The 17,107-nt window shown below is 43.1% G+C and overlaps 1 protein-coding gene across 1 annotated transcript in view; it reads left to right on the forward strand.

Moving 5' to 3' along the window:
• Positions 1-52: 52 nt before the first annotated feature.
• Positions 53-17,107, forward strand: part of ANO1 (anoctamin 1, calcium activated chloride channel) — an 83,627-nt gene continuing 66,572 nt past the window's right edge. The window contains 1 exon segment of the mRNA XM_009334538.1: positions 53-130. Within this exon segment, the coding sequence (XP_009332813.1) occupies positions 73-130 (58 nt within the window). The 5' untranslated portion in view covers positions 53-72.

The raw sequence follows: 17,107 nt of genomic DNA on the forward strand, positions 1-17,107 counted from the left end.
GGAGGAGGAGGAGGAGGAGGGATCCTGGCAAGTTCAGTTTGGTACCGAGTGGCTGCGGGGGTCGGATAGGAGATGGATAAGGATGAGATCCACCTGCGCAGGCTGCCGGCCGCAGCGCCCTGGGGACCACGTAAGTCTTGGGCGGCGGGGAAGGTGCAGGGCTGGGGCGCGCCCGGGGGCTGCGCGCCTTCCCGGCTGGGAAACGGGATGGGAAGCGTCGGCCCCCCGCCCCGATAAGGGATTTATTATTAGCGTTTCATCGACTATTTTTAAAAAGCCCGGAATAATCTCCGCGAAGTACCGGTGAAATAAAATAGCTGTCTCCCGTCTTCCCCCCCTCCCCCGACAACGTAAAATAGTGTAAAGTCCTCTTTACCTACATTAAAATAGTACTTAAAAGCTTGTCTAACCCCGGGAAGCCAATCTAATTATGAAAAATTGCTGGAGTGCAAAGTATATGGGGATAAATCCTCGAGCTGATGATTGCTGTTAATTTGCACCGCGCCGCGGAAGACGAGCAAAAAAAAAAAAAAAAGGACTTTCAAAATGAAATGTGTCTGGCTCAGATTGCTAGTAACATTTTTACAGAACTGGCTAAATCATGTATCTCTGTATCATTAACTAATGTGTGCAGCAAAATAAATTATATATATTGGAAGGGGAAAATACATTCCTTGGCTGAGAAGTTACAGAACGTTTAGAGCCAAAGAGCAGATCGTTTAAATGGTAGGGGGTGGGAATTTCCTTGGCTTCCCTCTAGAAATAAATCACAGCTCAGCGTCTGTGTGCATGCATGTGCACCCACATATGCATTTATATAAAGTCTTCACGCGCGCACCCTCTGTGTATATACAACCTTCACGCGCAGGCATTGGAACCCAAATTCTGCAAGCGCTATTTACTGAACGCATTTTTCTACCAGTTCAGAGACAATAAAACTAGAACTGAGATGCTAACCAGGAACGTACTGGAACACGCTTGGTTATCCAGCTGAATTGTATACAAATGAAGTAAATTTAGCATGGCACCATTTATAAATTCCATGCTTTACAATCAAAATTCCAAATCTAACTGTTTGCAGCTAAGAATAGCACGGGGAGCCCTTTTCTTTACTCCCTCTTTTTGGATTCCCACGAAAACCGTTATCCTAGAGTCTACTCATTAAATGGCCAAATATTTCACTGGAGTTCAGCCCATTTCCAAAAGAAATGCTGTACGCTCATCAAACTGTAGGCTAGCCAGAGTGCTCAGAATGAAAAGAAAAGTATTTCTTTAATGTCTGACACAAAACAGCTGGGCTTTATAGCTATATACCGGGGGACAGGGTTTCTGTATGCCACTGATTGTCCCATGTTAACTTATTTATTAAAATAAGAAGGAGCTCGACCTTTTCAAAGCCGAAATGGAAAGTGAGTAAAGCATGGGAAGCTGAAGTGTTACCGCAGTACGTTAACAGAGATATCAGCCAGAGGACTAAATGATAAAATGGCACTAGAAAGCTCTACCATTACTCATGGGGCAGGTGGCAATTTATCATGAGGTAATCACAGTGATAGGGTGGGAGTCCTGAGAAATTCTTTGAGTGGCTCTTTATCTTTGAGAAACTTTACATAATATTTTACAGTGACATTCTCTATTTAATTTACTGAATCATCCATTAGCAGCATGAACACTGTGTACCAGCTTCATTAATGAGTTCAAGGAGCAGTTTTGTTCTCAGAAGCGCGTGTTTGTGTTTCTGTTGATAACCTATCCAAAAGAGCTTGTTTGGAAAAGCTGTTTGTAAGATGAAACTCCTGTCTGATAGCGGATCCATGTATTGCAGTACGAATCCTATCCACTTCTGTGGTAACTTTTGCATTATTGCTGGAGAGACACGTGGAGACCCATCCTTGATGTTTTTACATGGCCTTTATACTCAAAAAACCCTCCTGCAGACAGCTAAGGAGATTGCTCGTTACAAGGAGTTAGGGAAAAGTTGGGGTCAGTGGGAGGATGATAGAAGACAGGAAAACGAAGGGGAGTCTATGCTCCCCTTAGCTCTGGGTAAGTGCTAGCAGTTACCTACATCCAAAGTACTATTTACTTTTCACTAGAAAGGAAAAGAGTGACCTCAGTACATTATTTTTGGCTCTTTCGGTGGCGTGGAAGGACAGGTGTCCTCAGCTACATCTGTGCCCTAAGGACCCAGACATCGCAGCTGATGGCTGCCAGCTTATTTTATGCCGATTCCTTCCTTGTGTTCTGGGGTAACGAGTGCATCTAATGAAGATGGGGCAAGGGTCGGAATTGGGGTGGGCTCTGAGGAAAGGTACTGGCGTGTTGGCTTCTGAAAGGACCGCGGTGATATCCTGTCACTTCAGAGGAAAGCTTAGAGGCACTGGAACAAGTGCTCAGGACCAAGCGCAGGATTAGGAGTCAACTCTTTACCCCCTAGATTTCAGCAATCAAAAATTCTCTGAGCGAACATCTGACCCCTTTGAAAAGCATGAGAGTTTTCTGTCACCGACTTAAATGTCGTTAGACTATCACCCCAGAAAATGAAATGTTTTCCCCTTTTTCTCTGGAAGACATTGTTCAATCTGGAGCTGGGACTTCCAGCAGGGCTCCGGAGGTTTCTCACATGTATTACCCTGCTCCCCATGGTAGCACTGCAGCTATTTCCATTAACAGTGAAAATGATGAAGCATATTAAGCTAATAATTAATCAGAGATGACAAGGGACTAATAACTGTATTGATTTAATTAGGACTTCTTTTCCAGCTCTGTAACTTGCAGTTATGCACATCATTAATTTAATATTTTAATTTGTAGTAATAGCTTATTAACTTCTGTGGATGAGCACATTCGCAGCCGAAGCCGGAGCTCTGACTTTGTGCTGGACCGCAGGCTTGTGCCTCGGTCCGCTGAACAGCTGCGGGAAGCGTGCCTTGTCCTGTACGAGACTGACAGCGAGCAGGGCAGTTTGTCGGTCGCTGAGAGCTCTTACAGAGCATTGAGGTGGTGGGAAATGGGGCGCTGCGGAGTCAGATGTGGTGGATGCGCTGGTAAGGTACGTGTAGCTCTACGGCTACATGCTGCGGTTGTACGGGTATGACATGAAATACGGGGCAAAAGTAGCATGCCAAAACAGAAGGCAGGAGAGTAACCCTGGGAAGTAGCAGTATTTATTGGCATCAGGAAGGGAAAAATGTCCCTTTTGACTTTAATTACAGCCTTTGGATTCTGGCGATTTTGAGAAAAGGAAATGCTTGGGGTCGTGCTGTGGTTGGAAAATAGGGCTCGCTTTAAATTAGGATCACTTTGGGGAAAAGGAAGAAAGGAAGGGACTGTAACAGGCATGGCAAACTTCAGGACTTTACCGTGTGAAAGGCTGACGAATGCTAAGTTTGCTCGTCTCCCCCCTGTTTTAGTGGGGATAGTTAGCACTCGCTGGGGCATGCTTGGCATCTTACGCAGCTGGGTCCTCAGCAAGCCACCCTCTGATACACTCCCGACCAGAGGCTTCTGCAGGAGGCAAAGGAGGGAGAAGCTGCTCTCACTGAGAGCATAGCGCCAAACGTATGGCTGTATCGCACTGTACAGCAAGGTTTGTGACTTCTCGGGAAAGAGGTCCCGTTAGCCTCTGCACAGAGCTCAGTATCCTGCTCTGTGTTACCAAGGTACTTGTAAATCTTTGCACTGTACCGTTGAAGGGCTGAATCCTCTGCTGTATCTTCATTTGCTGCAGAGGGCGGTCAGCACAGGGAGGAGATTTGTGCAAGCCAAAAGCATTGAGCAGGCTTCGGAGGACGGCCTGTCCGAAGTCCTTGGCATTGTCCTTCGGCAAGATGATGGGGAGTTTGAAGTACTTAAGCTCTCAAACATTCATTTCATGTAGAGTTGTTGGGTCACTGTATAGGTAAACCATTAGTCTGATGAGCTCCATGAACAGAAGCCACGACTTCTCTTATTTCTTGCAAGCGTTTTCAGGGATTCTGAAAAAGTACTTCTGTGCACTTCCTCATATTTTATTATACAAGCCAAGTTAGCAATAGTGGCATGAAATAGTTCTGCTTACTTTCAGAGACTACAAAAGCAGTTTATCTTGGGACAACGTGTGCCGGTATGGGAATACTCACCTTCCCGACCTCACCCATGTTTGCTGCCAAATTTGAGATTATGGCAGGACTGGCAGTTCTGTCGTAGGTACCAAACCCTGAGAAGGGTTTTACAAATGATGGATCTTCAGGAGTTGGCAGCCTACGTGCCTTGCTGGGACCCTATCGCGGTGTTGTTTTCAGTGATGCTAAGTCATCTTGTGCCAGCTGTTAGACCTAAGTAATGTAACGGAGTAACATGAGTAACAGCGCACAACTTTTTTCCAGTACTTTGAAGAGCAAAAAGATAGTAAGATAGTGGTGTCTCCATTGTCGCTGCAAGGTAATTTATGGTACATATAGGCCTTTTAGAAACAACCGCAATGGCTGCCTGGATTGGGAGGCTCTGAAGACGCAGGAAGCAAAGCTCCTCATGCTGGGTTGCATTAGTCACCACCGCTGCTTCGTAGGCTAGCCCACATGCCCTCAAGGGAAATAGATTTTTATTTATTTTGTTTAGCCTTTGATTTGTATCCCTCATCCCTCTATTTCTGAAAGTAGTACTACATCCTGGTGGGAGGGCCAGCCCTTCTCCCTGCCCCCTAACCTCCCTGTATCCTTTAGCCTTGATCTGCAGACAGCTGACCCGCGTCCCTGCGTACATCCTCGCTTCTCGTTTGTTCTGTTTCTTTGTGCTGCACTGCGTGTTCTGCCGTTTCAGCTTGCTTTGTTGCTTCCAGTGTCTTGTCCCCAGAGCAGCGTTGCCTCTCCTCTGCGGCTGGCCCGCATGCCAGTGTTTCCTCTCTTCTTCAGACTCCCCCAGTTCACATCTCTGAACCTTCTACTGGCAGTCTGTCCTTCCAGCCAGTATGGAAACTATTTCCAGATTTGAACTGATAAAAAGATAGTAGTAACGCTAGATCTGATACCATTCCTCTTTAGTATCTTTGCCTGCTTACCTTATCTGCATATCTGATTTATTCTTGGCAGCTCTGTATCTGTGCTAGGACCTGGATGTACATTCTTATTCCTATGAGTGGTGTATTAGTAATATATATAATCACTGAAATGTCCTTTCAGACTGCTGCTCTGAAAAATAGAACCCTTTTTTTTTTTTTAAACTGACACAAACACCTATGACTTTTTGCACACAACTGTAGGTGCTCCGAGGGAGTTTTAAAATCTGAAATCTGTTACGAAAAGGCTAAGTGGTTTGCAAGCATTAACTGCTCTTTTTATATCTTATAAATTATTTAACTTATATCATGACATCAGTGATTACAAGTTATGTATTCCTGGCTCCCAGTCCTGCTGTCTTACCTCTCCCTCTATTTGTATCCTGTGTAGGGAGAAACTTGATGACTATGTACTAAAATGAGAAAAAAACCCTTGTTTTCTAAACACATTGCAAATATTTGTTGCCTCCTGTACATCTTCATTGACGTCAGCTGATGTCCTGCTTGCAGAACAAACTTGGAATATGCAATAGGGATCTGTGTGTTGATAAGTAAGGTTCACTAAGAAAAATTTTGTCCAGGGAGAGAGAAACACATTTCACAGCACTCGGTTAGTAAAAAAGGGAAAAAGTTGGCAACTAAATTACATTTCCAGTGCAGATTCAGGACACATTTTTAAAAAGTGAATAGGAAAAGTGAGCAGGTACTGACTTCAGTGACATCATAGAGGTAAAAGTAATGAACACAGAGTCCTCTGAATACATTTTAAAACTCTTCTTTTTAACAAAGTTTTATAATTGTTCTTGAGAAGAGGAACAAGAGCCAAGGTGGAAGTTTCAGGGCTAAGCATCACTCAAAGTTTTAGTTTTTTACATCTTTGAAGTAAGGAAAGTGGCAGAAATGTGTCCAGTGCAGCATTAACAGTCAAAGAAAAACCCTATTCTGTATTTATGTCTGATCATTTCTACTATAGCATCTTGGCTGATGATGTACCGCAAGATGTGTCAATGAACGTGCTTTGCGATTCGTCCTGGATTTTGGCAGGCAAAGATTCAAAATATGGTATGACTTTATGCTTGTGGTGTGATTGCCCAGAAGAAATCTACTGCAGACTGCAAAAGATGGAAGCTTTAATGCAAATACCATTAAATTCATTACAGTGTGTTGCGGTGCTATTGTCCTGAAAGGTTTTCTACTGATGGATGCATGCTATTTTGGCAACCCAGCAAGAGGAGGAAAAAGAAGGGATACGTGGGCGTACTGCATTTGCTGCTATGTTTTTGGGAATTGAGCATCCAGCTCCATATTAAATCGCTGTTTGTTTTTGGTTAGCGCTGGCGTGGTCTATTGATGTGGAGAAGCTGATCTAGTCCTTGAGACCTTTTCTCTTGTGTTTAACCTGGTATGGACGCTGTTGATGGAAGGTGTGTGTGTAACAGTTTGGGATGTCCTGGGCTAGTGCTGCGATGTACCTGAAGGGAGGTATCAGCTGTAGGACCACCGAAAGGATAAGACTAAGCAGACCACGTCAAAGCAGCTGTAGCATGTGTGGTGAAAGCACCCCTTCCTGAGGCTCGCTAGTGGAAACTACTACGTTATTGTCTGTATCCTGTGTTCCTGGCACGGAGTCTGAGACTGGTCTAAAGAAGGAAAATGGTTCTCTGTGTGTAGTCTGAATGTTGGTATGTGGTCAGCAAACCTCATCCAGATGCTTGTATCTTGCTGCATACTTTTGAATGTTCTTTTTCTGATGAATGGCAAGAACAGGTTTCTAAAAATAAATTAATGGTTTTCCCTTTTTACTTCCTGTGACTTAATATACTTTATTTATCTATATAGCTACTAGTCATCATCATTCTTCAGCTCGCAAGAGTATAAACAGAAATGAGCCTGAGTCACAAAGTAAGGATGTGGAGCCAGGCTTTTTCCAGGTTTTTAGCCAGGTGTAGGAGTTGCAGCCCAGGGCTCGTGGAGGGAAAGGGCTGGCTTTGGGGTTGTGCCTCAGGGCTCGCGCACGTGAAATAGGCAGCACGGAGATGAAAGGCTGACTGCTGCCGCTTTCTGTGTCTTCTTCCAAGGTGGTGCAAAGAGTTAAAAAATAAATTTAAAAAAGAGTGAATTTTTGAAGTTAGTTTATCACTAAAATAATAAAACCTGAGTGAGATTCCAGTTGATTATTCCACTCACACTACCCCTCAGGTTGATCAGACCAACACCTAAAGCAACAGTTACTTTCATTTAATTGGGTCAAGCAACATACTTTAACAAATTTAGTCTCCTAGGGCATGTAGTCAATTCATCGTGCTGCTGATAGTGTGCCCCAAACCAGTCATAAACTTGAATCAAATAGATCTGAAAATAAATTAATGTTCTTGGGATTTTTAGGAAATGGTTTCCTTTCTGTGGTGATTGCCTACCAAAATTTAAGGCTGCTCTGTACAACGGTAGCAGAACATGCTATAATTTTGTTTACTCATTAGAAATGTGATCTGACCTAAAACATGCTGAGCATCATTTTCGTTCCCAGAACATATCTTGGGAGTACCTGTCGTTCTGCTAAGCAGCACATCTGTATGTTATAATGTATGTTAAATAGGAAAGACACCTTATAAGGTATGCTGGACAATACGAATTTGTGCTGTCTGGAGCTGTGTGTATACACATGCCTGTGGAGTCAGGTATGGTTAATAGGACTGACTTTGTGTCCTGTGGGAGAAGCGGACTTGCTAACAAACAGAATAATGCAGAGTGAGTGTCAACATATTCCAGTTTTTTTATCAGCATGACTGATTGTATAGAGGGCGTGAATTGAGTAATCCTTAACTTCCATTTCAAATGATTAAATGCATTCAGTTCAGCTCTACTACAAGTCTGTGCAGTATATTGGGATATATCATTTGGCCTTGTATGTAGTGGAAGATAACAAGATTTCCCCCCGCACACGCTATCCATATATCTTTTCTGATCTTGCCAATACATACAGTTTTCACGTTTTCATGTGCACCGTGTCTGTTTTGCTTCTTATGGGTAGCTTTGCTTCCTTCCCTTTTTTCCTCTTCTCGTTAGTAACCATGCTTGTTTAGCTTCATCCTCAGCTATTCTTGCTGTTGGATTGCCTGGTGAAAGCAACTGCTTCTCTGAGAACTGCTGTGTAGGGTATTGCAAAAGTTTTGTGTGCTTCGCTTCTAAATGTGGAGTTAATTAAAAGGAATCAAAGCTTCAAAAAACAATAACCTGCCCCCCCTGGATCCATGTTTGCAGTTCCTTGGAGTTAAATGAAAGTCTTCTATAAGTAGACAGGGACAGTATTTAGTCCAGAATACGTTGTTGTCACAGGTTTCTGGGGATATGGGTATCAGCACTATACTAGTAGGGTTGTGTTTGCAGGCTCCATCAATTTGTCCGTGAACAGTCTTCTAGGGTTTAGTGTTGACATCGACAGGGACATAGATTTGAAATGTTATTTCATTTTTATAATTGCTGTCAATCCATTTGGCAGATAGCTGAGACTGGCTAAAAGGCACGAGAGAGCAGCCTAAGGTACGTTGCGAGGACATACTTCAGCTAACAGAAACAACCATTTCCATGCTACAGATCTGTATTTCAAATTCAGTCACCTTGTAGAAATATTTTATTCCACGTGCCCTGAGATGTAAGATGACGTTTGGGCTCTCAGAATAGGAACAGATCCTGTTTCTTAACAATTATACTTGAGGAAATGCAGGAGATCCTCCTTTAGCTCACGTGGTAGGAAGCCAGGTTGAGAGGCAAAGGCTGAACACCAAAGTCATGTCCTAGCCCTATCGTACACGCTTCAGAAGTGCAAAGTGTTTCTTTACCCACGGATCTTAAAGGACTTCATAAGCTTTAGTGAGCCATCGGGAGAGCCCATCAACTCCTTTTGCATCACATTCATTTGCTGTCGCAGAACTTTTGTTATACGGCAAGAATGAATGTGTTGAATTTATGGGTTTGACAGGTAACAGAAAACAAGAATTGTCATTTCAGTTCACTTGAAATGGATTCAGCTGAGAGAAGATAATACTTGTCCAGGATACAACCACGTGCATTGTGTAGGTGAGAGTGGAAGAAGCAGAGCAGCGTGTATCTGCCCCAAGTTAAACGGTAAAACTGTTCTAGGTGCTCCTTAGTTAAGAATTGGAGTTTAGACTATCAGGCTGTGCTTACTCACTCTGCTGTTTACTTTGCAGGGGACTGCTGAGTGTCATCACACTGGAAAACCTGTCAGAAATGAAATAGCTTATTTTTTAAAATTGCAGCTGATCATTTTCATTTGAGAATGAATCTGGTCTCTCAAACAGGCTAAGAATAATGACAGGTCATTGACTGCAAGAGAAATTGCGCTTGCCGATACCATTCTTGCACTGCTGTAATGACTTGTCTTTTGTGTGTTGCGATAAAGTATTTTTAATTAATCTTAACCATTTAAGTCCATCTGACAATGTAACTGGGTAGTTGGATAATAAAAAACAAAGAGACCATACTAATAACCAATGGAAGAGCAGAAACAGGTTTTTGTTTAGATTTTAAACATTCTATTACATACCAGAGGCATAGAAATCAAATCTAAGTCTTTTAAAGCAAACAGTTTCCAAATGGCAGATGAATGAATTTAATTTTTAAACCTTCTCCTTGTAGCATCTTGCTAACAAGCTTTCCGTTAAAAGAACCAGATTCTTGTTTCCAAAACAAGGTCTTTGTTGCCTTGATAATATAAATTAATGAAAGCTTTCCCTTTTTTCTCTCTCTTCAATGTATTTTCTCAAAATGGCTCGTCGGGGCTGTATCCTGCAATTTGCTGTGCCCTCTGGCCCTCGTCCAGTAAAGCACTTAAGTGTACAAATAGCCCTAGTTTGGTGGGAAGTGGGCAACCGAGCACGAGACCCTCCTGTGTGTCACGACGGCCTCCATGCCTCTGTGTGGTCAAGGGAAATTTGCAGCATACTTCCCACCCTGCACAGCGTTTTCTCCACCAAACATGAGCCGTATTTCACAATACAGTCCTGATCCTTTATTCGTGCATTTATTTAAGAGGTTTTAAGAACTATTTAGTTGAAGTGGAGGATCTTTGTGTTCCAGGTAGCTTCTCATGAACTCTGCTCTGGAACTCAGCGGAGATTTTGCCATCCATCTTAATTTTGGAAGCAAAGCACATGTCTAATGGTACTTGAGGAGTTCAGCATCGCACCAGTCATGGCACTAAATCTTTAAAGTAAAATCCAGTCAAAGCAGTTCCTGGGAGCCTGCAACTGATTTCAGTCCAGCAATTGCTCTGTATTGACTGACTCGAGCACGTTGTCCATCAATAGCAGGAGTTGCCTGCAGAGACTCGGTTGCGGGAAGCTTTCACGTTTTGCAGGTGGCAAATAAAATCGGGGACCCCTAGGAAACATATTTCAACCTCAACGTGAACAACCTAATGTTAAAAAAAAAAAGGCATTTAAATCTCATGCACTGTGTGAAGGGTGTGTATGTGCTGTCATTTAATGATGTAAGTAGGAAAATAAGGATTTCTCATAACCAGATTATTACAGGGGAATGTCCTTCCTCTGGAGTTTGGTATTGCTGTCAGACCAAAACGGGGAGCCAATTTCAGCTTTTACCCTTTCCCAAGTTTGATACCGTTGCTCTTTCTTTGCACCGCGTCCTTTTTGCAGCTGCTTTCTTTTTTACTCTTTTTTTTTAAATTTATTTTTAAGATTCAAAAGGGGGAGAAAAGAGGATACTACAGAAACCGAGACCAAACTGGGTAGGGAGAGTGTTTCAGCTATCCACAGGCAGGAAATTTGAGCTCCTCTGGAACCTGAATGAGTCCTGGAGCAGTCTTGTTATTTTTATATATTTATTTCCCTGTTTGGCTGTTCTGCCTGCTTTTCCCACGTTATCATCAAAGTGGCCCCAGAAGGGACAGTTGTGAAACAGAAACTATCTGTGAGTAGAGGAACAAAAACAGAGCTTTTGTTAAGCTACAGATGCCTTGGTTTTAGCAAAAACAAACAACTTTAATTGCCGTAAGTATTTGCAAATGTTGCTTCTCTCTGCTAAATGTGTTTTAATATTGGGGGGGGGGGGGGGATTGGGGGGGGGGCAGGAATGGGGAAAGGCAAGAAGGCATGTCAGAGGCAGCCCCACCTCATTGAAATTTGGGTTGAGCCAGTACAGCGATGGTGGTTTCTCCCTCTTCCTACTCTCTGCCCTGGCCTGAACGCAGATAGGTTTGCAGCAGTGAAGCTAAAGGAAAAAATAGTTTCTTCCCCTGGTTCACATGAACTGCTTTGAACTGGAACAGATGTGGATGTACAGAACTATCTGCTTACAGCAACTGTTCCATTTATAACCACGGGTTTTCTATTCAGGTCTCTTTATCATTTTAACTTATTTTCTGTTTCCACATCCTTTTCCACAATAAAATATTCTTAAAGAAATGGGTTTTCAGTTCGCATCCAAAACCTTTGCAAGTACTATTCGTTGCATGAACTTACAATGCCAGCATTATTGTTCAGTGACTTTTTGCTAATAATGATGGCCAGTGGAGGCAAGGTCGAGTTTGGGTTTGCGGTATTTGTAAGATGGGGTTCAGAATATCGGTTTATTACCAAATTAGGGCAGAATCTGGAGTCTGATGTAATGGTGATAAAATCTCACAAAAGGTGTTTGTAATATCTAGCTTCCATATGACATTTCTATTAATTTTCCGCTTTGTTGAACTGCATTCAAATTTGGTGTACAAAATAAGTTTGTGTGCAACCCAGACCAAAATTATTCCAGTGAGTACAGATAAGAGATTCAAATTCAACCACAAAAATTCAGACGACGGTGGTGTTTTTGCTTTGTGTTTTTCATGGACTCCTGCTTCGCAGTAAGTTAATTTACTGTTTGATTTGATTAAGTGCTCAATAATTTATTCCCAAAATGCTCTGCTAAGTAAGAAGGTGAGCCCTGCAGTTCCCATTGACCGAGACACAGGGATCTGTCCTGAGATAAAGAAAAAAATGCACGTAGTCACAGATGAAATCAGTAGTGGTGTTTGGTTAAAACTAATCAGTTATGCCTCTCCAGTTCTGCGCTTACTTGAGCAGATCATGTGGCCTTTATTACAAAATTAGGAATTCATTTTTTTAGAGTCACTTCAGTTTCTCTGTTCTTTAATTTTCTATGGAAACAGTCAGTTGTTTGTATATTGGAGACTGTATGTGTCAAGTTCTTTGTTTTAGTTCGTTGCTTTCAGCCTTGACGCAGAAAACAAAAATTTCATCAAAGTTGTGGAGGCAGATAGGATTTTAATCTAAACCATATTAAAAGTTGAAATCCTCTGTGACGATGGGGTTTCTTAGGGTTCAACTGTGAACTACCTCCTGCGCTACCTTCGGGAGGGCCAGAGATTTCTCTTCGTAATCTGAAGGCACTCCTGGTGTTCAGCCTTTGCCTCTCAACCTGGCTTCCTACCACGTGAGCTAAAGGAGGATCTCCTGCATGTCCTCAACTCTTCTGGTTGACTCAATACCAACTCTAAAACTGGATGATACAGCCCTGTGAAGCAATGTTGTGTTGGTGTTGGGATACTCTGAGAAACAGTCTAGGAAGGCAGAGTGTCCCGGTACCCTAGGTGAGGGATTTGTCGGTGTTGGGTAAGAAATGCTTTGCTGTTGTTGGGTTACCTTCACATCGCTCAAGGTGCATTAAGTTAAATGAAAATAAAAGTAGGTATTCACAGTATGGAAAAGAGAATTTCAGATGTTCCCCGACAACAAACAGATGAAGAAACAAATGAAAAATTTGTTCTTAATCTGCTCTTACCAAGGTTAAATGGATAATATCTCTCTCTCCATCTATCAAGGTGATATGGTGTAGACAGGTTTCTGACACACAACTTGCACTCGCTTAGACTCACTTAAACTCTTGTGTAATTGCACCCCCGAGGTGCACCTTTCAGTGTGAAGTGTTTCACTTGCCCTTTGCTCCTTCCCGTTATCTGTACGCTTTCTATTTCAATAGCTGTAGCTCGCTTTATTTGCTTGGTTTAATTTTCATTTAGAGTTTCTTCTAAGAAAAAAATACAGATGGTCAACCGCAAATATTTTTTTAATCTCTCTGAATATTTTTGGTTATACTGTATGTTGCCACCACATAGAAAACCCTTTCCACATTACCCCCACGACAGAACTTTTCTCCTGAACTCTCCTAGTATCCTTGCACTACCCTTCTGCAGCTTTAATAAGAATTAAAGCTTCATGGGAATGTACCCAGTCCACAACCACATCAAAGCTGTGGTTGAAGTCCAGTTTTCAAACATCCCTCAAAGTTGGCCAAGTCTGGTGTTTCAGTTTTGATTTGATATGTTCTATAGAGGCCCTACTTGCAACGCTCAGCGAAGGCTGGAGAGCAGACACCAAGTTCCCAAAAAAAGCTAATTGCTGTCTGGACTGAGGCAACATCTCGTTTATCCATTCCTGTAACTTGTCCATGAGTTGTTTTATCCTCTCTTTCACCAAAGCATCACATAATTTGTCTGGTTTTAATATTGACCATTAGTAATTTCTTGATGTGAAGAATGTGCAGTGAAGGAAAATACGTTTATGGTTCTTTGATAGATCAGTTCCATTTTTGTTCACATTTGCCAGTTTTATTGACTCTATTTTTAAGGAAAAATAATTACGTGGAGTCTGGTTTTAGTCGAGGACTTTTCTGTTTTATGTGAGGAACAGACAAAGACCTGTCACATCAGAAGAGTAAAATTAGGTGGGAAAAAAGTGTTCTTTCCCTTCAACAAATAAATCAAGTACTTCCACCGTACAAGAATATACAGTAATGTAACCGTGTGGGCACTAAGGATAAGCAGACATACCTAATCTCTGAGGAGTTTTAGGTATGTCACTTGGACATGGGACGTATCTTAGTAGATAGTCTGTCACTTTTATTCCCTAATAACTTTTGACAAGAGACAGGTAAACTGCAGAGTTTATTTTAAGTTAGATTGTTTAATTTTGTGTCTGTTCTCTTTCTTTATTCTTTTTTTTTTTCTGGATACTTTCCCTTTTTCATAACAAAAAAAAAAATAGCGCCCCAGCTATTTGTTAAGTTTGGGGATTTGGGGTAAGTAGCTGGTTGTATCTGGGAAGGAAGCAATGGTTGCAGAGAGCAGCTGGATGCTGTCGGGAGTGTCAGTTCCTTGGCTGTGGGAGACGTGCCCTCTGCTCCCATCCCTCTGCTCCCATCCCTCTGCTCCCATCCCTCTGCTACACAATGCATCCCCCGGAGCCAGGCGGGAGCTCGGGGGCTACCAGGTCTCTGTCTGCAGGAAAAGATGATGCTCCCAAGCTGTCCCTGAGGTTTATGGGGAGGAATACAGCTGTTTTCCTTTTTTTTCTTTTCTTTTTCTTTCTGGATGCATGTTGTTCTTTGGTCAGGTGAGCACTTGAGTGTATTGGTGAGTACTCCTGCGCAGAGTGGTGCTGGTGGAGGTCAGTTGCAGCCCTCGGGTCCCTGCATGCCCCAAGCCTTCCCTGGCACAACTGAGCAGAATCCCAGACCGTATGGTTGTTCAACGGTGGATCGGATGCCTAAAAACGTAGATTATCTGAACAGTACTTGTGACCGAAAGGAGATTTAAATACCGGGGTCTCCCAAAAAAGAAACTGTTTGTTTGTTAACCCGTGCCTGAGCGTGCTTGATGCAGGCAGCTGGTGCTTTGCTGTCTCTCTGCGTCCAGCTACGCTCTCACAGCACTGAATACATCCTGAGGCTGCGCACCCCGAGAGGTGCTGAGTGCCCTCGTCTCCCATCGCTTCCCACGGTCAGAGGGCACCGGGGAGGAGCGGTGAGTCAGAGGCAGAGCTAGGCAGCTGCGCGGCAGCAGCAGCTCGCTGCCTTCTGGGGCCGGCTCGTTTGGGATGGAGGATTCAGGACCAGAAGAAATGTAAGAGTCCTCTTGGGGCCAACGTGGGAGCGTAAGGGTCGTCTGAAGAGGCTGCACCTGGGAGGAAGGGGATTTTTTTTAAAGCTCTTGAAAGTGGGTAAATATGAGTGATGCTTTGTCTTTTCTAGCTTCCCGTCGTACACAGACTGACTTGTTATACATCTGTGGCATGATCGATAGGTGAGGCATTGGAATATTTACTCACCAAGTTTGAAGGGCACAGAAATTAGCCATGGGAAACGGGCGTGTTCCCGTAGGCTGGAGCTCCCCCAAGCCACAGTCCAGGCGTGTCCCACAGCCTCCTCCAAGAAGGGGGCAAGAAGTCTTAGCCCAAACAGAGAGAGGATAATTTGCCCCTGAAGAATTTTCTTTCAGGTTCAAAACATCTGAGTTCCAGGTTGGTTGGTTAAGTGTTGTTTGAAAGGCTGTTTTTGTAAAAGACATGTCAAAGCCCTTGAACCCAATAAGCTCTTTGCATCGGTTGGTGTCTTATAGTGAGAGTTTGCCAAAGTTTGTGTGAACAAGTGTTTCACTTCGTGTTTTCTGTATTTTAGTGATGTTTTACAGCAGCAGGAGTGTGCAGCACAGGATCAAGGAACTCTTTGTTAAAACAAGAGGAAAAGATCCGTCTTGCCTCACTGAGTTTGTACAGTAAAATTATGAACTTGGACCATGAGGCTTATAAGTGTAGCATTTCTGAGCCCTCGCATCAATAAAGTGTTTTGCTTTCCGTTGTCTGTGGTTTTAGAAGCAGGGATCTTACAGCAATACCGGCGTTAGCTCATCGGGAGATTTTGCTCCATTCTCACCAGTCTCTTGCTTAAACACTCAATCAATCATTTATGAGTCTGCTACATGCAGCCTTCACCTTTCCTTGGACTTGGTAGCGTTATTTCTTTTCACCCTAACTTATGCAATAATCTTACAGCTTAAAACGACAATCCTGTCATTCCTTACTCGGTGGATGTAAAACTTAAACCCAAGCAAAAAGTCCAGATAAAAGTAAACAGATGGGTGTATACACGGATGTCTAGAACCTGCTGCTATACTAAATCTTTCTGAGAGCACGGAAGAGAAGCTTATCCTTTAAACTTTCTTTATAATGCTTTATGAGGGAATAACTTGTAGACTGTTAGCTTTTATTTTTCAGGGGAGGGGGCAACCGTCAAGTAAAAATCTGTCTGGAGTAAGTGAAACTGAGAGTCACCAAAGTATGTGTTACAGTTTGGAAATGTCTGTGAGAGGCTGTCACTGAGAACAGACCAAAAAGGGAGCCTGAAAGAAAAATTAGAAGGGGGTGGAATGTTATTAAAGCTATAATTATAAACATAGGAGGCACTCTGATATTATCTTTTCTTTAGAACTGTCCTGTGAGCAGGAACTGCTGGCTGGGAGTTTGCAGCATGGGATGCAGGAGCCCTTTGTTAGGGAAGAGGGGAAGATGCATGCTATCTCACCAGATCTATGCGTTCAAATAGTAAATTTGGACCGTAAGAGTTATGAACTGTAGGATTTTTAAGCCCTGATATTAGTGTTTTCTCACTCGGTGTAGCTCAGCTCCAGTAGGCAGGTAATTGATTGAAAGAAACACAGGCTGCCCCTTCACTGGAAAATGTTTGACTCCTGACTGGTTCTGAAATGCAAAAACCCTGGTCTGCTCCCAGGGTCACGTAGTGCATGGACATGGTCATGGTCATCCAGCATGTAGGTGCAAATGTTTTGGAAAGGGCTTTAGAAAAGTATTTCCACCTCTTTTTTCCTTGGTACCAGCTGCTATTGCACCCTGAAAATAAAATGAGAGCTGATTCCTTTGCCTCTTAAGGAAAGGGCATGTTAAACTGATGTTTGTAGTGGTCTGTAGCAAATTTCATATGCTACTTGTTTGGGTTGCTTCAGAAACATTGTGTTGGAAGATAGGCACCAGAGCTTCACCAAGGTCAAGGGATGGGCTCCAGCAGTAAACAAGTTGTGTAGGTGCTGGGAAGGACCCACCTTGCAGGTGACCGCCGCGGTCTGCGTCCTGTCACCCGGGGCGAAAGGGTGCCCGTCTCGGTGGCCGTGCTGACGGCTCAACGTGCAGGCAGGAGCAGCAGCAGGCTTGCAACACTTACTCCATGTAATTAAACACTGCAGCA

Source organism: Pygoscelis adeliae, unplaced genomic scaffold, assembly GCF_000699105.1.
Source record: "Pygoscelis adeliae isolate BGI_AS28 unplaced genomic scaffold, ASM69910v1 Scaffold171, whole genome shotgun sequence".
NCBI classification, from domain to species: domain Eukaryota; kingdom Metazoa; phylum Chordata; class Aves; order Sphenisciformes; family Spheniscidae; genus Pygoscelis; species Pygoscelis adeliae.